Below are 18314 nucleotides of genomic sequence, written 5' to 3' on the forward strand. Positions count from 1 at the left end.
GATACAGGGAAAGACCAATGTGTGTGCCGGAGGAGGGATACAGGGAAAGACCAATGTGTGTGCTGGAGGAGGGATACGGGGAAAGACCAATGTGTGTGCTGGAGGAGGGATACAGGGAAAGACCAATGTGTGTGCTGGAGGAGGGATACAGGGAAAGACCAATGTGTGTGCTGGAGGAGGGATACAGGGAAAGACCAATGTGTGTGCTGGAGGAGGGATAAAGGGGAAAGACCAATGTGTGTGCCGGAGGAGGGATACAGGGAAAGACCAATGTGTGTGCCGGAGGAGGGATACAGGGAAAGACCAATGTGTGTGCTGGAGGAGGGATACAGGGAAAGACCAATGTGTGTGCTGGAGGAGGGATACAGGGGAAAGACCAATGTGTGTGCTGGAGGAGGGATTTTCAGAGCGGCAAAGTAAAGTACCATCTATATATTATGTAATATAAGACTATTATTATTATTATTATAATTATTTTTATTATAGCGATTTGCAGAACAGAAAAAAGATAACAGGGTGGTCATACATATACCGTATCATACAATTTTTTACATTTTTATGTCCTGTATCCCTGAAGAAGGAGGTCCTATGTAACCCCCCCCCCCCAACCACAGTGACTTACTTACTGAAATCTTTATCTGCGCACCTTTTTCTTTATAGGTGCAAAGTGTCCATAAGTGTCATTTGAAACACATTCTATAAGAAGATTTTTTGTTTCGATCAACTTTTTTTTATACATTTACTATTGGACTTTATATTTATTCAGCACATGCGTTTGTTGCATATTACTGGATTTATGTATTATTTGTCAGATTGTAGCAGCGCTATCACATTTTTTAGATATTTATATCTGATCATCACTGTGCTGCTAGGCCTGTTGGCTCGTGGATCTAATTGTGCGACTCTCTCGGTCATTGTCATTGAATATTCTGCGCTTTTCCTTCTTTTTATCTGATTGTAAACTGCAACTTTTTGAAAAATAAAGGAATTCCAAATAAATAAAAAAAACTTTTCTGTTTTTTGTCCCTGTCTCCCCATCCCCCTCTAACACTATACTGGTGCTCACTGTCACGTCACAGACCCTGTACAGCGGTGTAACTTTTAGAAACCAAACCGCAGACGTAATTCCCTCCTAACGGCTCCATGTGACGCTGTAATGGGAGTTTAATCCGTGTAAATAAGACGACCATGAAGTCTCCTGGCAAGGCGCTGCATATTTTTTGCTCATATGTGTTCTGATGAGCCTAATTCTCCTTTTGGGAACAGTAAACAGAAGATGATTCCCGTCTTTAACGCAAGCGACGGTCGTAAAAACCAAAATAGCATCTCTCCGCGAGGCCGACGCTTCCACGCTTTATTTAAAGGGGCCCCCCGTATGGAGATGTGGAGTGTAACGGTATGGCCCGTGGGACCCAGAGGCTCTTGAAGGATGTGGGGTACTCCTGTGTCAGCTTCACCAATGACTCTTGGGTCTAGGGTCATCCTATGTCCACTAGGGGCATAGGATGACTGAGAACTGATATCTCGGATTACATGAGATGGGACAGTAGTGATAATTCATGTATTGCAGGAGATCTTGAAATATTACAAGTTGTTCCTTCTGACCCCAACAGGTCAATAGGAGAGTGTCTCCTTCAATGTGGAACATAGACTGTTGAGATGTTAATTGATGTTAATCACCTCCAGCTACTTGGCTGTAGTGATGAAAGCTTGCTGTGATTGCATTCTATTGTCTATTGTGTTAATTAAGCCTGGCTCCTAAGATATTTCATTGTGCTATGCTAACTAACACTATTGTGTGAAAGTTCTATTGATGATAATATGTGTTGTGAGTTAACACCCTCTAAAAGTCATGGGGCTAGATTCAGGTAGGGGGGCGTAATTTTGTGCGGGCGTAGCTTATGTTATTTGCGCTACGCCGCCGCAATTTAGAGAGGCAAGTGCAGTATTCACAAAGCACTTGCTCCGTAAGTTGCGGCGGCCTAGCGTAAATCTGCCGGCGTAAGCGCGCCAAATTCAAATTGTCAAGAGGTGGGTGTGTTTTATGTAAATAAAACATGACCCCGCGTAAATGACGTTTCTCACGAACGGCGCATGTGCCGTCCGTGAACGTATCCCAGTGCGCATGCTCCTAATCACGTCGCAAATAGTCAATGCTTTCGACGTGAACGTAATTTACGCAAAGCCCTATTCGAGAAACGACTTACGCAAACGACGTAAACGACGCAAAATTCAAAGCTGGCCCGACGTCCATACTTAACATTGGCTACGCCTCATAAAAGCAGGAGTAACGTTACGCCGGAAAAAGCCTCACGCAAACGACGTAAAAAAATCCGCCGGGCGCACGTACGTTTCTGAATCGGCGTATACAGCTCATTTGCATATTCTACGCTGAAATCGATGGAAGCGCCACCTAGCGGCCAGCGTAAATATGCACCCTAAGATACGACGGCGTAGGAGACTTACGCTGCTCGTATTTTAGCCTAATTTAAGCGTATCTGGTTTCCAGAATACGCTTACATTTACGATGGCGTAGATTCAGAGTTACGACGGCGTATCGACTGATACGCCAGCAAAACTGTCTCTGAATCTAGCCCATGATGTCTGTCATGTCAGCTATAGTAATTGACTCATGTAGATTCGGTGCCAGAAAGTCTGACTTACATCTAAAGGAATGTGTATTGAAGTTCCTTGTGTCATGTTGTGGGTGGAGTTGAGTCATTGTCCATATTTGGTTGATAACTGTATAAGAAGAGCTGAGTTTACCATTAAAGTATTCATTCGTTTGGAACCAGAGAACAGAGCTTGTGTGTCTCGTTCTTCTGGGGAATTCTTATGAATCGTGTCTGCTGGATTGTGGAGTGTCGGATAAGCTGTCTTGGGTTGGTGGAATGGAATATCGTAAACGGTGTTAACCCCTGTCCCATGGGGGTCCGTTACATGGAGAAATCCTTCGCTTCCAGCCAAGATGACAATTGGCGGTTAGGGGGGCAAAAGTGCTTTTGCGTCATTGGAAAAAAACTGCGCTGTAGATTTCCCCTGCAAGGTATCAAATACCGCGCTCGTTTTTTTTACTATTGACGCAAGTTGGAGAGTGCAAAAAATCTGGTGCAGCTCTGCATAGCAAATAACCACTTCGGGCCCCGGAAGAATTGGCTGCCCAATGACCGGGCCATTGTTTGCGATTCGGCACTGCGTCGCTTTAACCGACAATTGTGCGGTTGTGCGACGTGGCTCCCAAACAAAATTTACGTACTTTTTTTCCCACAAATAGAGCTTTCTTTTGGTGGTATTTGATCACCTCTGCGGTTTCTATTTTTTGCGCTATAAACAAAAATAGAGCGACAATTTTGAAAAAAAAAGCAATATTTTTTGCTATAATAAATACCCCCAAAAAATACATTAAAAAAAAACGCAATAAGCGTTTATCGATTGGTTTGCGCAAAATTTATAGCGTTTGCAAAATAGGGGATTGTTGAATTGCATTTTTATAATTTTTTTTTTTTTTTACTACTAATGGCGGCGATCAGGGTTTTTTTAATTTTAATAGCAAGATTTGCCCCTCCCCCCAGTGTAATGCTCCGGTGGCTCACATACATTAATGCTGGGTGCCAGTGCTCGGAAAGCCTGTCCTGGCTCAGTGTACACATTTAAAGCGCTCCTTATAGCATTTCACCCCACCCACCGGGCTTAGTCATACGACTTAGTTATAGGAAAGGTGAAACGCGTCAGGGGGGTGGACTGGGAGGAGTCAGGCTGAAGCCGTTTTATTCTTCACAGCTCATCCCCACTTACCGTAGATATAACAAATCCCGACCAGCTCGAAGATGGCGATGATGACGAGAGAATAGGACGCGGCAAATGTATCCACCAGCTGCAGCATGTACATTCCACCCTGCAAGTCACAAAGCATTGCGGGAAAAAACATTAGAAAATCCAAAACCGCTCAGGAATCTGCAATCGGTGGTTTGGAACACCGAAAACTCCGCCCCGGTTCACCGAAATTCCCCCCCCCCCCCAAATTTATATTCTCTGCAATTCTAATGTGTAAAATCAGGGCTTTTTTCTCAGAAAGTAGGTGCAGGAACTCTACCCTTCTCCCTTCTGGGTCACTCTTCATCTCCACTGCCTACCCACTGCCAAGCATGCCCCTTGGTTCCACCCCCAAGCATGCCCCTTGGTTCCACCCCCAAGCATGTCCCTTGGTTCCACCCCCAAGCATGCCCCTTGGTTCCACCCCAAGCATGTTCCTTGGTTCCACCCCCAAGCATGCCCCCTGGTTCCACCCCCTACCCACCCCCAAGCATGTCCCTTGGTTCCACCCCCTACCCACCCCCAAGCATGTCCCTTGGTTCCATCCCCAAGCATGTCCCTTGTTTCCACCCCCTACCCACCCCCAAGCATGCCCCTTGGTTCCTTCCCCCCTACCCACCGCCAAACATGTCCCTTGGTTCCACTCCCCTACCCACCCCCAAGCATGTCCCTTGGTTCCTTCCCCCTACCCACCCCCAAGCATGTCCCTTGGTTCCACCCCCAAGCATGTCCCTTGGTTTCACCCCCTACCCACCCCCAAGCATGTCCCTTGGTTCCACCCCCAAGCATGTCCCTTGGTTCCACCCCCAAGCATGTCCCTTGGTTCCACCCCCAAGCATGCCCCTTGGTTCCACCCCCAAGCATGTCCCTTGGTTCCTGGCTTACAGTCTCCACTCTAATTCATCCCAAAGGCGTTCTAAGAGGTTGAGGTCAGGACTCTGTGCAGGCCAGTCAAGCTCCTCCACCCAGGGCCATTTGAAGGAATTTGGGGGCCCCAAGCAAAATGGACAATGACATTTGTTTTCGAGTTGAGAAGCGAGGGGGGGGGCGGGGTGTTGCTGAGTTTTTTCACGTTCAGAAGCAGGGCGGGTGCTGCTGCCGAAAATGACATCCACGTCTTTTCAAGTTCAGAAGGGGGGGTTCTTGGTTTTTCCTGCTTCCTCATCCTCTTTCCTCCTCCCGTGCAGCGAGTTAGTTGCGAGGGGGGCCAGCGAGGGGCCCCATGCTATTGCTTGGTTTGCCTGTCCTGTTGCAATGGCCTTACCTCCACCCCAAACTTGTTGCTCATTCATGTTTTTATGAACCTTGCTTTGTACAAATCATTTGGTGGAGGGGGGGATTATGGTGTGGGGGGGGGGATTATGCTGTGGGGTTGTTTTTCAGGGGTTGGGCTTGGCCCCTTAGTTCCAGTGAAGGGAACTCTTAAGGCGACATTTTGGACAATTTGGGGGACGGCCCCTTCCTGTTCCAACATGACTGCACACCAGCGCACAAAGCAAAGTCCATAAAGACATGGATGAGGGAGTTTGGGGTGGAGGAACTTGCGACTGGCCTGCACAGAGTCCTGACCTCAACCTGATAGAACACCTTTGTGGTGAATTAGAGCGGAGACTGCGAGCCAGGCCTTTTCGTCCAACATCAGTGCCTGACCTCACAAACGCGCTTCTGGAAGAATGGTCAAACATTCCCATAGACACACTCCTAAACCTTGTGGACGGCCTTCCCAGAAGAGTTGAAGCTGTTATAGCTGCAAAGGGCGGGGCCAACTCAATATTGAACCCAACGGACTAAGACTGAGATGCCATTAAAGTTCATGTGCGTGTAAAGGCAGGTGTCCCAATACTTTTGACAATATAGTGTATATGAATGCCTTCTGGAAATCAGGGAGGAATTGATTTATTTCCCCGCTGGAGCAAACTGTTTTTTTTTTGGTCTTCCTCTGGATTAACTGTGAGTATAGGATTAGGTATTTTCTAGTTATTTTTTATCTATCATTTTAACTAGATGGACTATTTCTGTATTTTTTTTTTCAGCCTAACTATGTAACTATGACTAACAAACCACTTAATCTGATTATCCCGCTGTAGGTGTCCAGCCCACCAACACAATGCTCACCCAATGAAGTAGACGCTGATATTATTTGTGTATATGACGTCACCACTGACCTGCGTGATCATGGGGAACCCCGCTATGAAGAACGCGATGCAGCACACTAAGGTGAACAGCGGCTTGTGGGTGCGCAGGTATTTGGGGAATTCATCAGAAACAGACGTCACTATGGTCTCAATGGTGGCAAACTGAGGAGAAGAGATAAAAATTCATAACATAGTGAACACCGCAACAACAACAAAAACAACAACAACAATAAAAAACAATCTCATACTCATTAAAATGAAGGTTTCATAAAAAAAAATAAAAAAAAAGTTATACTTTACTTTTTAATATCCACTCACTTTGTATAGTAAAATAAAATCTGTAAAAAAATGTATATATGTTATGTTGTGAACATGCCTACCTATTCCGTTGATTCAGTTTGGCATGTGATAATTTTTTTGTTGTTTTTTTTTTTTCTATGCTATGAATATCTATGAGTTGATTTCAATGTTATAAAAAAATATATATATATATTAAATATTTTTTATTATTATTATTATTATTGTTATTTACTATTATTAATATGTTACGTTCGATTCCTTTAGATGCGTCATTCGTTATTTCAAATAATTATTAACTTCAGATAAATTTGTATTTGTTACGTTTTCTGACTGCCAAATTTAAAAAAAAAATCCAATTCCTATAATTTAATAGTTAGTAATTATTAGTTAAATTATTATTTCAGATTTTCAAATTTTCGGGTTTTCAGGATTTCAAATTTCCAAATTTCTGAATTTCCAGAATTAAAAGGTTTTTCATTCATTTGGATATTTCCAAATCAACTAATTTATCGATATTCGTTAAAAAATGAATTCAGAACTAAATAAATTGCACATGTCTAGCCGATTTCATTGCGGCTTGCGACTTGCTTTTCAGAAGTTCGCTCATCTCTAGCTGTAACTTTAATTCATTGAACATAACTGATTTGTGTAGTCTTCCCTCCCCCTCCCCCTCCTCCTCCTCCTCCTCCCCCTCACACTCCTTCCCCGCCCCTTCCCTTTCCTCCTCCTCCTCTTCCCATTCCTCCTACTCCGACTCCCCCCGACTCCCCCTCCTCCTCCTCTTCCCCCTCCCCCTCTCCTCCTCCCCTTCCCATTCCGACTCCCTCTCCTCCTCCTACTCCTCCCCCTCCCCTTCCACCTCCCCATCCCCCTCCTCCCTCTCCTCCTCCTCCCCCTCCCCTTCCTCCTCCTCCTCCCCCTCCTACTCCTCCTCCTTCCCTCCCCCTCCTCCGTCTCCCCCTCCTCCGTCTCCTCCCCTTCCCCCTCCTCCTTCCTCTTCCCCTTCCCCCCCTCCCCTTCACCCTACTCCTCCCCATCCCCCTCCTCCCTCTCCTCCTCCCCCCTCCTCCTCCTCCCTCTCCTCCTCCCCTTCCCCCTTCTCCTCCCCCTCCCCTTCTCCTCCTCCTCCCCTTCCCCCTTCTCTTCCCCCTCCTCTTCCCCCTCCCCCTCTCCTCCTCCCCTTCCCATTCCAACTCCCTCTCCTCCTCCTACTCCTCCCCCTCCCCTTCCCCCTCCCCATCCTCCTCCTCCCTCTCCTCCTCCTCCCCCTCCTACTCCTCCTCCTTCCCTCCCCCTCCTCCGTCTCCTCCCCCTCTCCCTTTCTCCTCCCCTTCCCCCCCTCCTCCTTCTCCCCTTCACCCTACTCCTCCCCATCCCCCTCCTCCCTCTCCTCCTCCCCCTCCCCTTCCCCCTCCTCCTCCTCCCTCTCTCCTTCCCCCTTCTCCTTTCCCTACCCTTCCCCCTCCTCCCCTTCCTCTTCCCCCTCCTCCTCCTCCCTCTCCTCCTCCTCTCTCTCCTCCTCCTCCCCTCCCCTTCCCTCCTCCTCCCTCTCCCCCTCCCCCTCCCCTCGCCCCTCCTCTTCCCCTTCCCTCCTCCTCCTCCTCCTCTCCTTCCTCTCATATTCATCCTGCAGGTTCAGGGAAGATCTCCCAATATTCCTCAATCTGCAGATCTGATCTCCTAATATTGGACCATCCAACACATAATTGTATCAAAGTCGTATGACAAACATTTCCATAGAATCAGAGATGAGCAATGAGCTCTTCTGGTCTTACCATTGTGTCCAACCCCAGAGTGAGAAGCATGAGGAAAAATATTATCGCCCAGAATGGAGACAAAGGAAGGCGGGTGAGAGCCTCGGGGTACACGACGAACGCGATGCCAGGACCTGGGGGGTGGGAGAAGTCAGTTAATATGGCAAAGATCTCCGAAACAGATTGTACAGACTGAGGGCTAAATTATACTGGAAACGTTCTAGGGCCCCCACGTGTCAGTGTGTCAGTGTTCTGGATCCCCAAGTGTCAGGGTGTCATTGTTCTGGGACCCCCAAGTGTCAGTGTGTCATTGTTCTGGACCCCCAAGTGCCAGTGTGTCATTGTTCTGGACCCCCAAGTGCCAGTGTGTCATTGTTCTGGACCCCCAAGTGTCAGTGTGTCATTGTTCTGGACCCCCAAGTGTCGGTGTGTCATTGTTCTGGATCCCCAAGTGTCAGTGTGTCATTGTTCTGGACCCCCAAGTGTCAGTGTGTCATTGTTCTGGGCCCCAAGTGTCAGTGTGTCATTGTTCTGGACCCCCATTTGTCAGTGTGTCATTGTTCTGGACCCCCAAGTGTCAGTGTGTCATTGTTCTGGGACCCCCAAGTGTCAGTGTGTCATTGTTCTGGGGCCCCCAAGTGTCAGTGTGTCATTGTTCTGGGCCCCCAAGTGCCAGTGTGTCATTGTTCTGGACCCCCAAGTGTCAGGGTGTCATTGTTCTGGGCCCCCAAGTGCCAGTGTGTCATTGTTCTGGGCCCCCAAGTGCCAGTGTGTCATTGTTCTGGGCCCCCAAGTGCCAGTGTGTCATTGTTCTGGATCCCCCAAGTGTCAGTGTGTCATTGTTCTGGATCCCCCAAGTGTCAGTGTGTCATTGTTCTGGACCCCCAAGTGTCAGGGTGTCATTGTTCTGGACCCCCAAGTGTCAGGGTGTCATTGTTCTGGGGCCCCCAAGTGTCAGGGTGTCATTGTTCTGGGACCCCCAAGTGTCAGTGTGTCATTGTTCTGGACCCCCAAGTATCAGTGTGTCATTGTTCTGGACCCCCAAGTGTCAGTGTGTCATTGTTCTGGACCCCCAAGTGTCAGTGTGTCATTGTTATGGGACCCCCAAGTGTCAGTGTGTCATTGTTCTGGGGCCCCCAAGTGCCAGTGTGTCATTGTTCTGGGCCCCCAAGTGCCAGTGTGTCATTGTTCTGGACCCCCAAGTGTCAGTGTGTCATTGTTCTGGACCCCCAAGTGTCAGTGTGTCATTGTTCTGGGGTCTCCAAGTGTCAGTGTGTCATTGTTCTGGGGCCCCCAAGTGCCAGTGTGTCATTGTTCTGGGCCCCCAAGTGCCAGTGTGTCATTGTTCTGGACCCCCAAGTGTCAGTGTGTCATTGTTCTGGACCCCCAAGTGTCAGTGTGTCATTGTTCTGGACCCCCAAGTGTCAGGGTGTCATTGTTCTGGACCCCCAAGTGTCAGGGTGTCAGTGTTCTGGGCCCCCAAGTGTCAGTGTGTCATTGTTCTGGGACCCCCAAGTGTCAGTGTGTCATTGTTCTGGGCCCCCAAGTGTCAGGGTGTCATTGTTCTGGGGCCCCAAGTGTCAGTGTGTCATTGTTCTGGATCCCCAAGTGTCAGTGTGTCGATGTTCTGGGCCCCCAAGTGTCAGTGTGTCATTGTTCTGGGACCCCCAAGTGTCAGTGTGTCATTGTTCTGGGCCCCCAAGTGTCAGTGTGTCCTTGTTCTGGACCCCAAGTGTCAGTGTGTCATTGTTCTGGACCCCCAAGTGTCAGTGTGTCCTTGTTCTGGGCCCCCAAGTGTCAGTGTGTCATTGTTCTGGACCCCCAAGTGTCAGTGTGTCATTGTTCTGGACCCCCAAGTGTCAGTGTGTCATTGTTCTGGGCCCCCAAGTGTCAGGGTGTCATTGTTCTGGACCCCTAAGTTTCAGTGTGTCATTGTTCTGGGACCCCAAGTGTCAGTGTGTCATTGTTCTGGACCCCCAAGTGTCAGTGTGTCATTGTTCTGGACCCCCAAGTGTCAGTGTGTGATTGTTCTGGGCCCCCAAGTGTCAGTGTGTGATTGTTCTGGACCCCCAAGTGTCAGTGTGCCATTGTTCTGGGACCCCAAGTGTCAGTGTGTCATTGTTCTGGCCCCCAAGTGTCAGTGTGTCATTGTTCTGGGGCCCCCAAGTGTCAGTGTGTCATTGTTCTGGACCCCCAAGTGTCAGTGTGTCATTGTTCTGGACCCCTAAGTGTCAGTGTGCCATTGTTCTGGGCCCCCAAGTGTCAGTGTGTCATTGTTCTGGGGCCCCCAAGTGTCAGTGTGTCATTGTTCTGGACCCACAAGTGTCAGTGTGTCATTGTTCTGGACCCCTAAGTGTCAGTGTGTCATTGTTCTGGATCCCCCATGTGTCAGTGTGCCATTGTTCTGGGACCCCCAAGTGTCAGTGTGTCATTGTTCTGGGGCCCCCAAGTGTCAGTGTGTCATTGTTCTGGGCCCCCAAGTGTCAGTGTGTCATTGTTCTGGACCCCCAAGTGTCAGTGTGTCATTGTTCTGGACCCCTAAGTGTCAGTGTGTCATTGTTCTGGGCCCCCAAGTGTCAGTGTGTCATTGTTCTGGGGCCCCCAAGTGTCAGTGTGTCATTGTTCTGGACCCCCAAGTGTCAGTGTGTCATTGTTCTGCATCCCCAAGTGTCAGTGTGTCATTGTTCTGGGCCCCTAAGTGTCAGTGTGTCATTGTTCTGGGCCCCTAAGTGTCAGTGTGTAATTTTTCTGGACCCCCAAGTGTCAGTGTGTCATTGTTCTGGACCCCCAAGTGTCAGTGTGTCATTGTTCTGGACCCCCAAGTGTCAGTGTGTCCTTGTTCTGGACCCCCAAGTGTCAGTGTGTCCTTGTTCTGGACCCCCAAGTGTCAGGGTGTCATTGTTCTGGGACCCCCAAGTGTCAGTGTGTCATTGTTCTGGACCCCCAAGTGTCAGTGTGTCATTGTTCTGGACCCCCAAGTGTCAGTGTGTCATTGTTCTGGACCCCCAAGTGTCAGTGTGTCATTGTTCTGGACCCCCAAGTGTCAGTGTGTCATTGTTCTGGACCCCCAAGTGTCAGTGTGTCATTGTTCTGGACCCCCAAGTGTCAGTGTGTCCTTGTTCTGGGACCCCCAAGTGTCAGTGTGTCATTGTTCTGGGACCCCCAAGTGTCAGTGTGTCATTGTTCTGGAACCCCCAAGTGTCAGTGTGTCATTGTTCTGGGCCCCCAAGTGTCAGTGTGTCATTGTTCTGGGCCCCCAAGTGTCAGTGTGTCAGTGTTCTGGACCCCCGAGTGTCAGTGTGTCATTGTTCTGGGCCCCCAAGTGTCAGGGTGTCATTGTTCTGGGCCCCCAAGTGTCAGTGTGTCATTGTTCTGGACCCCCAAGTGTCAGGGTGTCATTGTTCTGGACCCCCAAGTGTCAGTGTGTCATTGTTCTGGGACCCCAAGTGTCAGTGTGTCCTTGTTCTGGGCCCCCAAGTGTCAGTGTGTCATTGTTCTGGACCCCCAAGTGTCAGTGTGTCATTGTTCTGGGCCCCCAAGTGTCAGTGTGTCATTGTTCTGGACCCCAAGTGTCAGTGTGTCATTGTTCTGGACCCCCAAGTGTCAGTGTGCCATTGTTCTGGGGCCCCAAGTGTCAGTGTGTCATTGTTCTGCACCCCCAAGTGTCAGTGTGTCGATGTTCTGGGACCCCCAAGTGTCAGTGTGTCATTGTTCTGGGACCCCCAAGTGTCAGTGTGTCATTGTTCTGAGACCCCCAAGTGTCAGCGTGTCATTGTTCTGGACCCCCAAGTGTCAGTGTGTCATTGTTCTGGACCCCCAAGTGTCAGCGTGTCATTGTTCTGGACCCCCAAGTGTCAGTGTGTCATTGTTCTGGATCTCCAAGTGTCAGTGTGTCATTGTTCTGGGGCCCCAAGTGTCAGTGTGTCATTGTTCTGGGACCCCCAAGTGTCAGGGTGTCATTGTTCTGGGCCCCCAAGTGTCAGTGTGTCATTGTTCTGGGACCCCCAAGTGTCAGTGTGTCATTGTTCTGGACCCCCAAGTGTCAGGGTGTCATTGTTCTGGACCCCCAAGTGTCGGTGTGTCATTGTTCTGGGCCCCCAAGTGTCAGTGTGTCATTGTTCTGGGCCCCCAAGTGTCAGTGTGTCATTGTTCTGGGCCCCCATGTGTCAGTGTGTCATTGTTCTGGACCCCCAAGTGTCAGTGTGTCATTGTTCTGGACCCCCAAGTGTCAGTGTGTCATTGTTCTGGACCCCCAAGTGTCAGTGTGTCATTGTTCTGGGGTCCCCAAGTGTCAGTGTGTCATTGTTCTGGACCCCCAAGTGTCAGTGTGTCATTGTTCTGGACCCCTAAGTGTCAGTGTGTCATTGTTCTGGGCCCCCAAGTGTCAGTGTGTCATTGTTCTGGGGTCCCCAAGTGTCAGTGTGTCATTGTTCTGGACCCCTAAGTGTCAGTGTGTCATTGTTCTGGGCCCCCAAGTGTCAGTGTGTCATTGTTCTGGACCCCCAAGTGTCAGTGTGTCATTGTTCTGGATCCCCAAGTGTCAGTGTGTCATTGTTCTGGGCCCCCAAGTGTCAGTGTGTCATTGTTCTGGATCCCCAAGTGTCAGTGTGTCATTGTTCTGAGACCCCCAAGTGTCAGCGTGTCATTGTTCTGGACCCCCAAGTGTCAGTGTGTCATTGTTCTGAGACCCCCAAGTGTCAGTGTGTCATTGTTCTGAACCCCCAAGTGTCAGTGTGTCATTGTTCTGGGGCCCCAAGTGTCAGTGTGTCATTGTTCTGGATCCCCAAGTGTCAGTGTGTCGATGTTCTGGGCCCCCAAGTGTCAGTGTGTCATTGTTCTGGGACCCCCAAGTGTCAGTGTGTCATTGTTCTGGACCCCCAAGTGTCAGTGTGTCATTGTTCTGGACCCCCAAGTGTCGGTGTGTCATTGTTCTGGGCCCCCAAGTGTCAGTGTGTCATTGTTCTGGATCCCCCAAGTGTCAGTGTGTCATTGTTCTGGACCCCCAAGTGTCAGTGTGTCATTGTTCTGGACCCCCAAGTGTCAGTGTGTCATTGTTCTGGACCCCCAAGTGTCAGTGTGTCATTGTTCTGGACCCTCAAGTGTCAGTGTGTCATTGTTCTGGGACCCCCAAGTGTCAGTGTGTCATTGTTCTAGACCCCCAAGTGTCAGTGTGTCATTGTTCTGGATCCCCCAAGTGTCAGTGTGTCATTGTTCTGGACCCCCAAGTGTCAGTGTGTCATTGTTCTGGACCCCCAAGTGTCAGTGTGTCATTGTTCTGGACCCCCAAGTGTCAGTGTGTCATTGTTCTGGACCCCCAAGTGTCAGTGTGTCATTGTTCTGGATCCCCCAAGTGTCAGTGTGTCATTGTTCTGGACCCCCAAGTGTCAGTGTGTCATTGTTCTGGGACCCCCAAGTGTCAGTGTGTCATTGTTCTGGGCCCCCAAGTGTCAGTGTGTCATTGTTCTGGGCCCCCAAGTGTCAGTGTGTCAGTGTTCTGGGACCCCCAGTGTCAGTGTGTCATTGTTCTGGACCCCCAAGTGTCAGTGTGTCATTGTTCTGGACCCCCCCAAGTGTCAGTGTGTCATTGTTCTGGGCCCCCAAGTGTCAGTGTGTCATTGTTCTGGGCCCCCAAGTGTCAGTGTGTCATTGTTCTGGACCCCCAAGTGTCAGGGTGTCATTGTTCTGGACCCCCAAGTGTCAGTGTGTCATTGTTCTGGGCCCCCAAGTGTCAGGGTGTCATTGTTCTGGACCCCCAAGTGTCAGTGTGTCATTGTTCTGGGCCCCCAAGTGTCAGTGTGTCATTGTTCTGGGACTCCCAAGTGTCAGTGTGTCATTGTTCTGGGACCCCAAGTGTCAGTGTGTCAGTGTTCTGGGACCCCCAAGTCTCATGATTTCGGCACTCTGTGGAGAAGGATCTTTCATACCTTGATCAGCCACTTTGTCAATGTCCACCTTCAGCTCATGAGCCATGAAGCCAATGACAGAGAAGATGACGAATCCAGCGAATATACTGGTGGCACTGTTGGTGCAGGTAACAATCAGCGTGTCCCTGAATGAGAAAAATTCCACCATTATACATATAGGAATGCAGCTGTTTTGTTCCCTAAAAAAACATCCAGATCCCGAGGCACGAGGCGCTTTATACCTCTGTGATCTTTGTCGTTCCTTTCCAATAAACAGAAGTGACACGAGATCACACAGTCCCAACAAAATGTGCCATATTCTGTGTTATAAAACGATCTATTATGATCATGAGCGCCACCCAGTGGCCAGATTTTTTTTTTTTACCTGATTGGATTATTTAAAAAAATAATACCATATTATGGCCACTAGATGGCGATGACGGTCATATGAAATAATTCTATAACAGACAGTGGGGTGGATTCAGGTAGGGGCGCGCAAAACTGCGGCAGCGTAACGTATGACATTTACGTTACGCGGCCGCAGGTTTTACGGGCAAGTGCTTGATTCACAAAGCACTTGCCTGTAAAGTTGCGGCGGCGTAGCGTAAAAGGGGCCGGCGTAAGCGTGCGTAATTCAAATGATCCCGTAGGGGGCGTGGATCATTTAAATTAGGCGCGTTCCCGCGCCGAAAGTACTGTGCATGCGCCGTCCCTAAAATTTGTCGACGTGCATTGCAGTAAATGACGTCGCAAGGACACCATTGGTTTCGACGTGAACGTAAATGGCGTCCAGCCCTATTCATGGATGACTTACGCAAACAACGTAAAATTTTTAAATCGCGACGCGGGAACGACGTCCATACTTAACATTGGCTGCGCCTCCTAATAGCAGGAGCAGCCTTACGGCGAAAAACGACGTACGCAAACAACGTAAAAAACTACCGCCGGGCGCACGTACGTTTGTGAATCGGCGTAAGTATGCAATTTGCATACTCTACGCTGACAACTACGGGAGCGCCACCTAGCGGCCAGCGTCAGAATGCACCCTAAGATACGACGGCGTAAGAGACTTATGCCAGTCGTATCTTAGGCTACAGTCGGCGTATCTAGCTTTCTGAATACAGAAAGTAGATACGCTGGCGCTACTTAGCAATTACGCTGCGTATCTATGGATACGCTGGCGTAATTGCTCTCTGAATCCACCCCAGTGTTTCTCAACTCCGGTCCTCAAGGCGCCCCAACAGGTCATATTTTCAGGCTTTCCATTATTTTGCACAGGTGATTTGATCAGTTCCCCTCCCTCAGTAATTACCACGGCTGTTTCATCTGAGGGAAATCCTGAAAACATGACCTGTTGGGGCGCCTTGAGGACTGGAGTTGAGAAACACTGGGGTAGATTCAGAAAGCAACTGCGTCTGCGTAACCATAGTTACGCAGTGCAATTGCTTAGTTGCGCCGGCGTATCGAATGCTCCTGATTCAGAGAGCTCGATACGCCGACTGCAGCCTAAGATATGACTGGCATAAGGCTTGTATCGTAGGCTGCATTCTTACGCTGGCCGCTAGGTGGCGTTCCGGTAGTGGTCAGCGTAGAGTATGCAAATTGCATACTAACGCCGATTCACAACCGTACGCGCGCCCTACGTACGCAGTTTACGTCGGTTATGTTCGTCGGGTTCCGCGTAAGGCTGCTCCTGCTATTAGCAGGGGCAGCCAATGCTAAGTATACCCGTCGTTCCCGCGTCGCGATGTTTGAAAATTACGTTGTTTGCGTAAGTGAATCGTGAATGGCGCTGGACGCCATTCACGTTCACGTTGAAGCAAATGACGTCCTTGCGACGTCATTTGCCGCAATGCACGTCGGGAAAGTTTCCCGACGGAGCATGCGCACTACGTTCGGCCCGGGAACGCGCCTAATTTAAATGATCCATGCCCCCTACGGGATCATTTAAATTACGCGCCCTTACGCCGGGCATTTTTAAGGAGTGCCCGCGCAATTTACGGAGCTACTGCTCCATGAATTAAGCGTAGCACAGGTAATTTACGGAGGCGCAGCGGCAAAACGGTGCGCTGCGCCTCCGTAAGAACTGCGCAAATGTACCTGAATCTACCCCAGTGTTTCTCAACTCCAGTCCTCAAGGCGCCCCAACAGGTCATATTTTCAGGCTTTCCATTTTTTTGCACAGGTGATTTGATCAATTTCCCTCCCTTAGTAATTACCACGGCTGTTTCATCTGAGGGAAATCCTGAAAACATGACCTGTTGGGGCGCCTTGAGGACTGGAGTTGAGAAACACTGTTCTATAACACGGAAAATGTCATTGGATCTGTGTGAGTGTGTGTCACATTCATTCAGCGAATGTTTTATACATAGACCCTTTATGGGGCGAGGATCCTGGAAATTTGGGGAATTTAGCTACCAGGGTGGCTCTGCTAAAACCTAAACCCACACAAAATACTTCTCTCATACTGAAGTGAACATGTAAATCTCCTGAAAACACAGCTGGCGTGTTGTAATGTAATTTGGCCACTAGGTGTCGCTGCCTCACAGTATTTTGAAGCTTTGTGATAACTGCAATAGAATGTCTGGAATTTGGAATGCAGAAGATTTCTAGACTAGGAAAGAAAAAGATAAAATGGTCCCTCCCTGTCTGCCTACCATACCAAGCATTTCCTGTTATAGGGTGACAACGCTTCGTCTCTGTCTGCCTACCATGCCAGGCACTTCCTGTTATAGGGTGACAACGCTTTGTCCCTGTCTGCCTACCATGCCAGGCACTTCCTGTTATAGGGTGACAACGCTTTGTCCCTGTCTGCCTACCATGCCGGGCATTTCCTGTTATAGGGTGACAACGCTTTGTCCCTGTCTGCCTACCATGCCAGGCACTTCCTGTTATAGGGTGACAACGCTTTGTCCCTGTCTGCCTACCATGCCAGGCATTTCCTGTTATAGGGTGACAACGCTTTGTCCTTGTCCTCCAACAATGCCAGGCATTTCCTGTTATAGGGTGACAACGCTTTGCCCCTGTCTGCCTACCATGCCCGGCATTTCCTGTTATAGGGTGACAACGCTTTGCTCCTGTCTGCCTACCATGCCAGGCATTTCCTGTTATAGGGTGACAACGTTTTGTCTCCGTCTGCCTACCATGCCAGGCATTTCCTGTTATAGGGTGACAACGCTTTGTCCCTGTCTGCCTAGCATGCCGGGCATTTCCTGTTATAGGGTGACAACGCTTTGTCCCTGTCTGCCTACCATGCCGGGCATTTCCTGTTATAGGGTGACAACGCTTTGTCCCTGTCTGCCTACCATGCCGGGCATTTCCTGTTATAGGGTGACAACGCTTTGTCCCTGTCTGCCTACCATGCCCGGCATTTCCTGTTATAGGGTGACAACGCTTTGTCCCTGTCTGCCTACCATGCCAGGCACTTCCTGTTATAGGGTGACAACGCTTTGTCCCTGTCTGCCTACCATGCCAGGCATTTCCTGTTATAGGGTGACAACGTTTTGTCTCCGTCTGCCTACCATGCCAGGCATTTCCTGTTATAGGGTGACAACGCTTTGTCCCTGTCTGCCTACCATGCCAGACATTTCCTGTTATAGGGTGACAACGCTTTGTCCCTGTCTGCCTACCATGCCAGGTTTTTCCTGTTATAGAGTGACAACGCTTTGTCCCTGCCTGCCTACCATGCCAGGCATTTCCTGTTATAGGGTGACAACGCTTTGTCCCTGTCTGCCTACCATGCCAGGCATTCCCTGTTATAGGGTGACAACGCTTTGTCCCTGTCTGCCTACCATGCCAGGCACTTCCTGTTATAGGGTGACAACGCTTTGTCCCTGTCTGTCTACCATGCCAGGCATTTCCTGTTATAGGGTGACAACGCTTTGTCCCTGTCTGCCTACCATGCCAGGCATTTCCTGTTATAGGGTGACAACGCTTCGTCCCTGTCTGCCTACCATGCCAGGCATTTCCTGTTATAGAGTGACAACGCTTTGTCCCTGTCTGTCTACCATGCCAGGCATTTCCTGTTATAGGGTGACAACGCTTTGTCTCTGTCTGTCTACCATGCCAGGCATTTCCTGTTATAGGGTGACAACGCTTTGTCCTTGTCTTCCAACCATGCCAGGCATTTCCTGTTATAGGGTGACAACGCTTTGTCTCCGTCTGCCTACCATGCCCGACATTTCCTGTTATAGGGTGACAACGCTTTGTCCCTGTCTGCCTACCATGCCAGGCATTTTACTGTTATAGGGTGGCAACGCTTTGTCCCTGTCTGTCTACCATGCCAGGCACTTCCTGTTATAGGGTGACAACGCTTTGTCCCTGTCTGTCTACCATGCCAGGCATTTCCTGTTATAGCGTGACAACGCTTTGTCCCTGTCTGTCTACCATGCCAGGCATTTCCTGTCTTA

At 49.5% G+C, this 18314-nt stretch overlaps 1 protein-coding gene across 1 annotated transcript in view; it reads right to left on the reverse strand.

Moving 5' to 3' along the window:
* The window catches only part of SLC6A5 (solute carrier family 6 member 5), an 83614-nt gene that overhangs the window by 19603 nt on the left and 45697 nt on the right, over positions 1 to 18314 (reverse strand). The window contains exons 10-13 of the mRNA XM_040327906.1: positions 13927 to 14051; positions 8024 to 8136; positions 5979 to 6110; positions 3796 to 3895 (exon numbers count right to left, since the gene is read on the reverse strand). Of these exons, the coding sequence (XP_040183840.1) occupies positions 3796 to 3895; positions 5979 to 6110; positions 8024 to 8136; positions 13927 to 14051 (470 nt within the window). The remainder of the gene's footprint in view (positions 1 to 3795; positions 3896 to 5978; positions 6111 to 8023; positions 8137 to 13926; positions 14052 to 18314) is intronic.

This window comes from Rana temporaria, chromosome 11 (genome assembly GCF_905171775.1).
Source record: "Rana temporaria chromosome 11, aRanTem1.1, whole genome shotgun sequence".
Classification (NCBI taxonomy): Eukaryota; Metazoa; Chordata; class Amphibia; order Anura; family Ranidae; genus Rana; species Rana temporaria.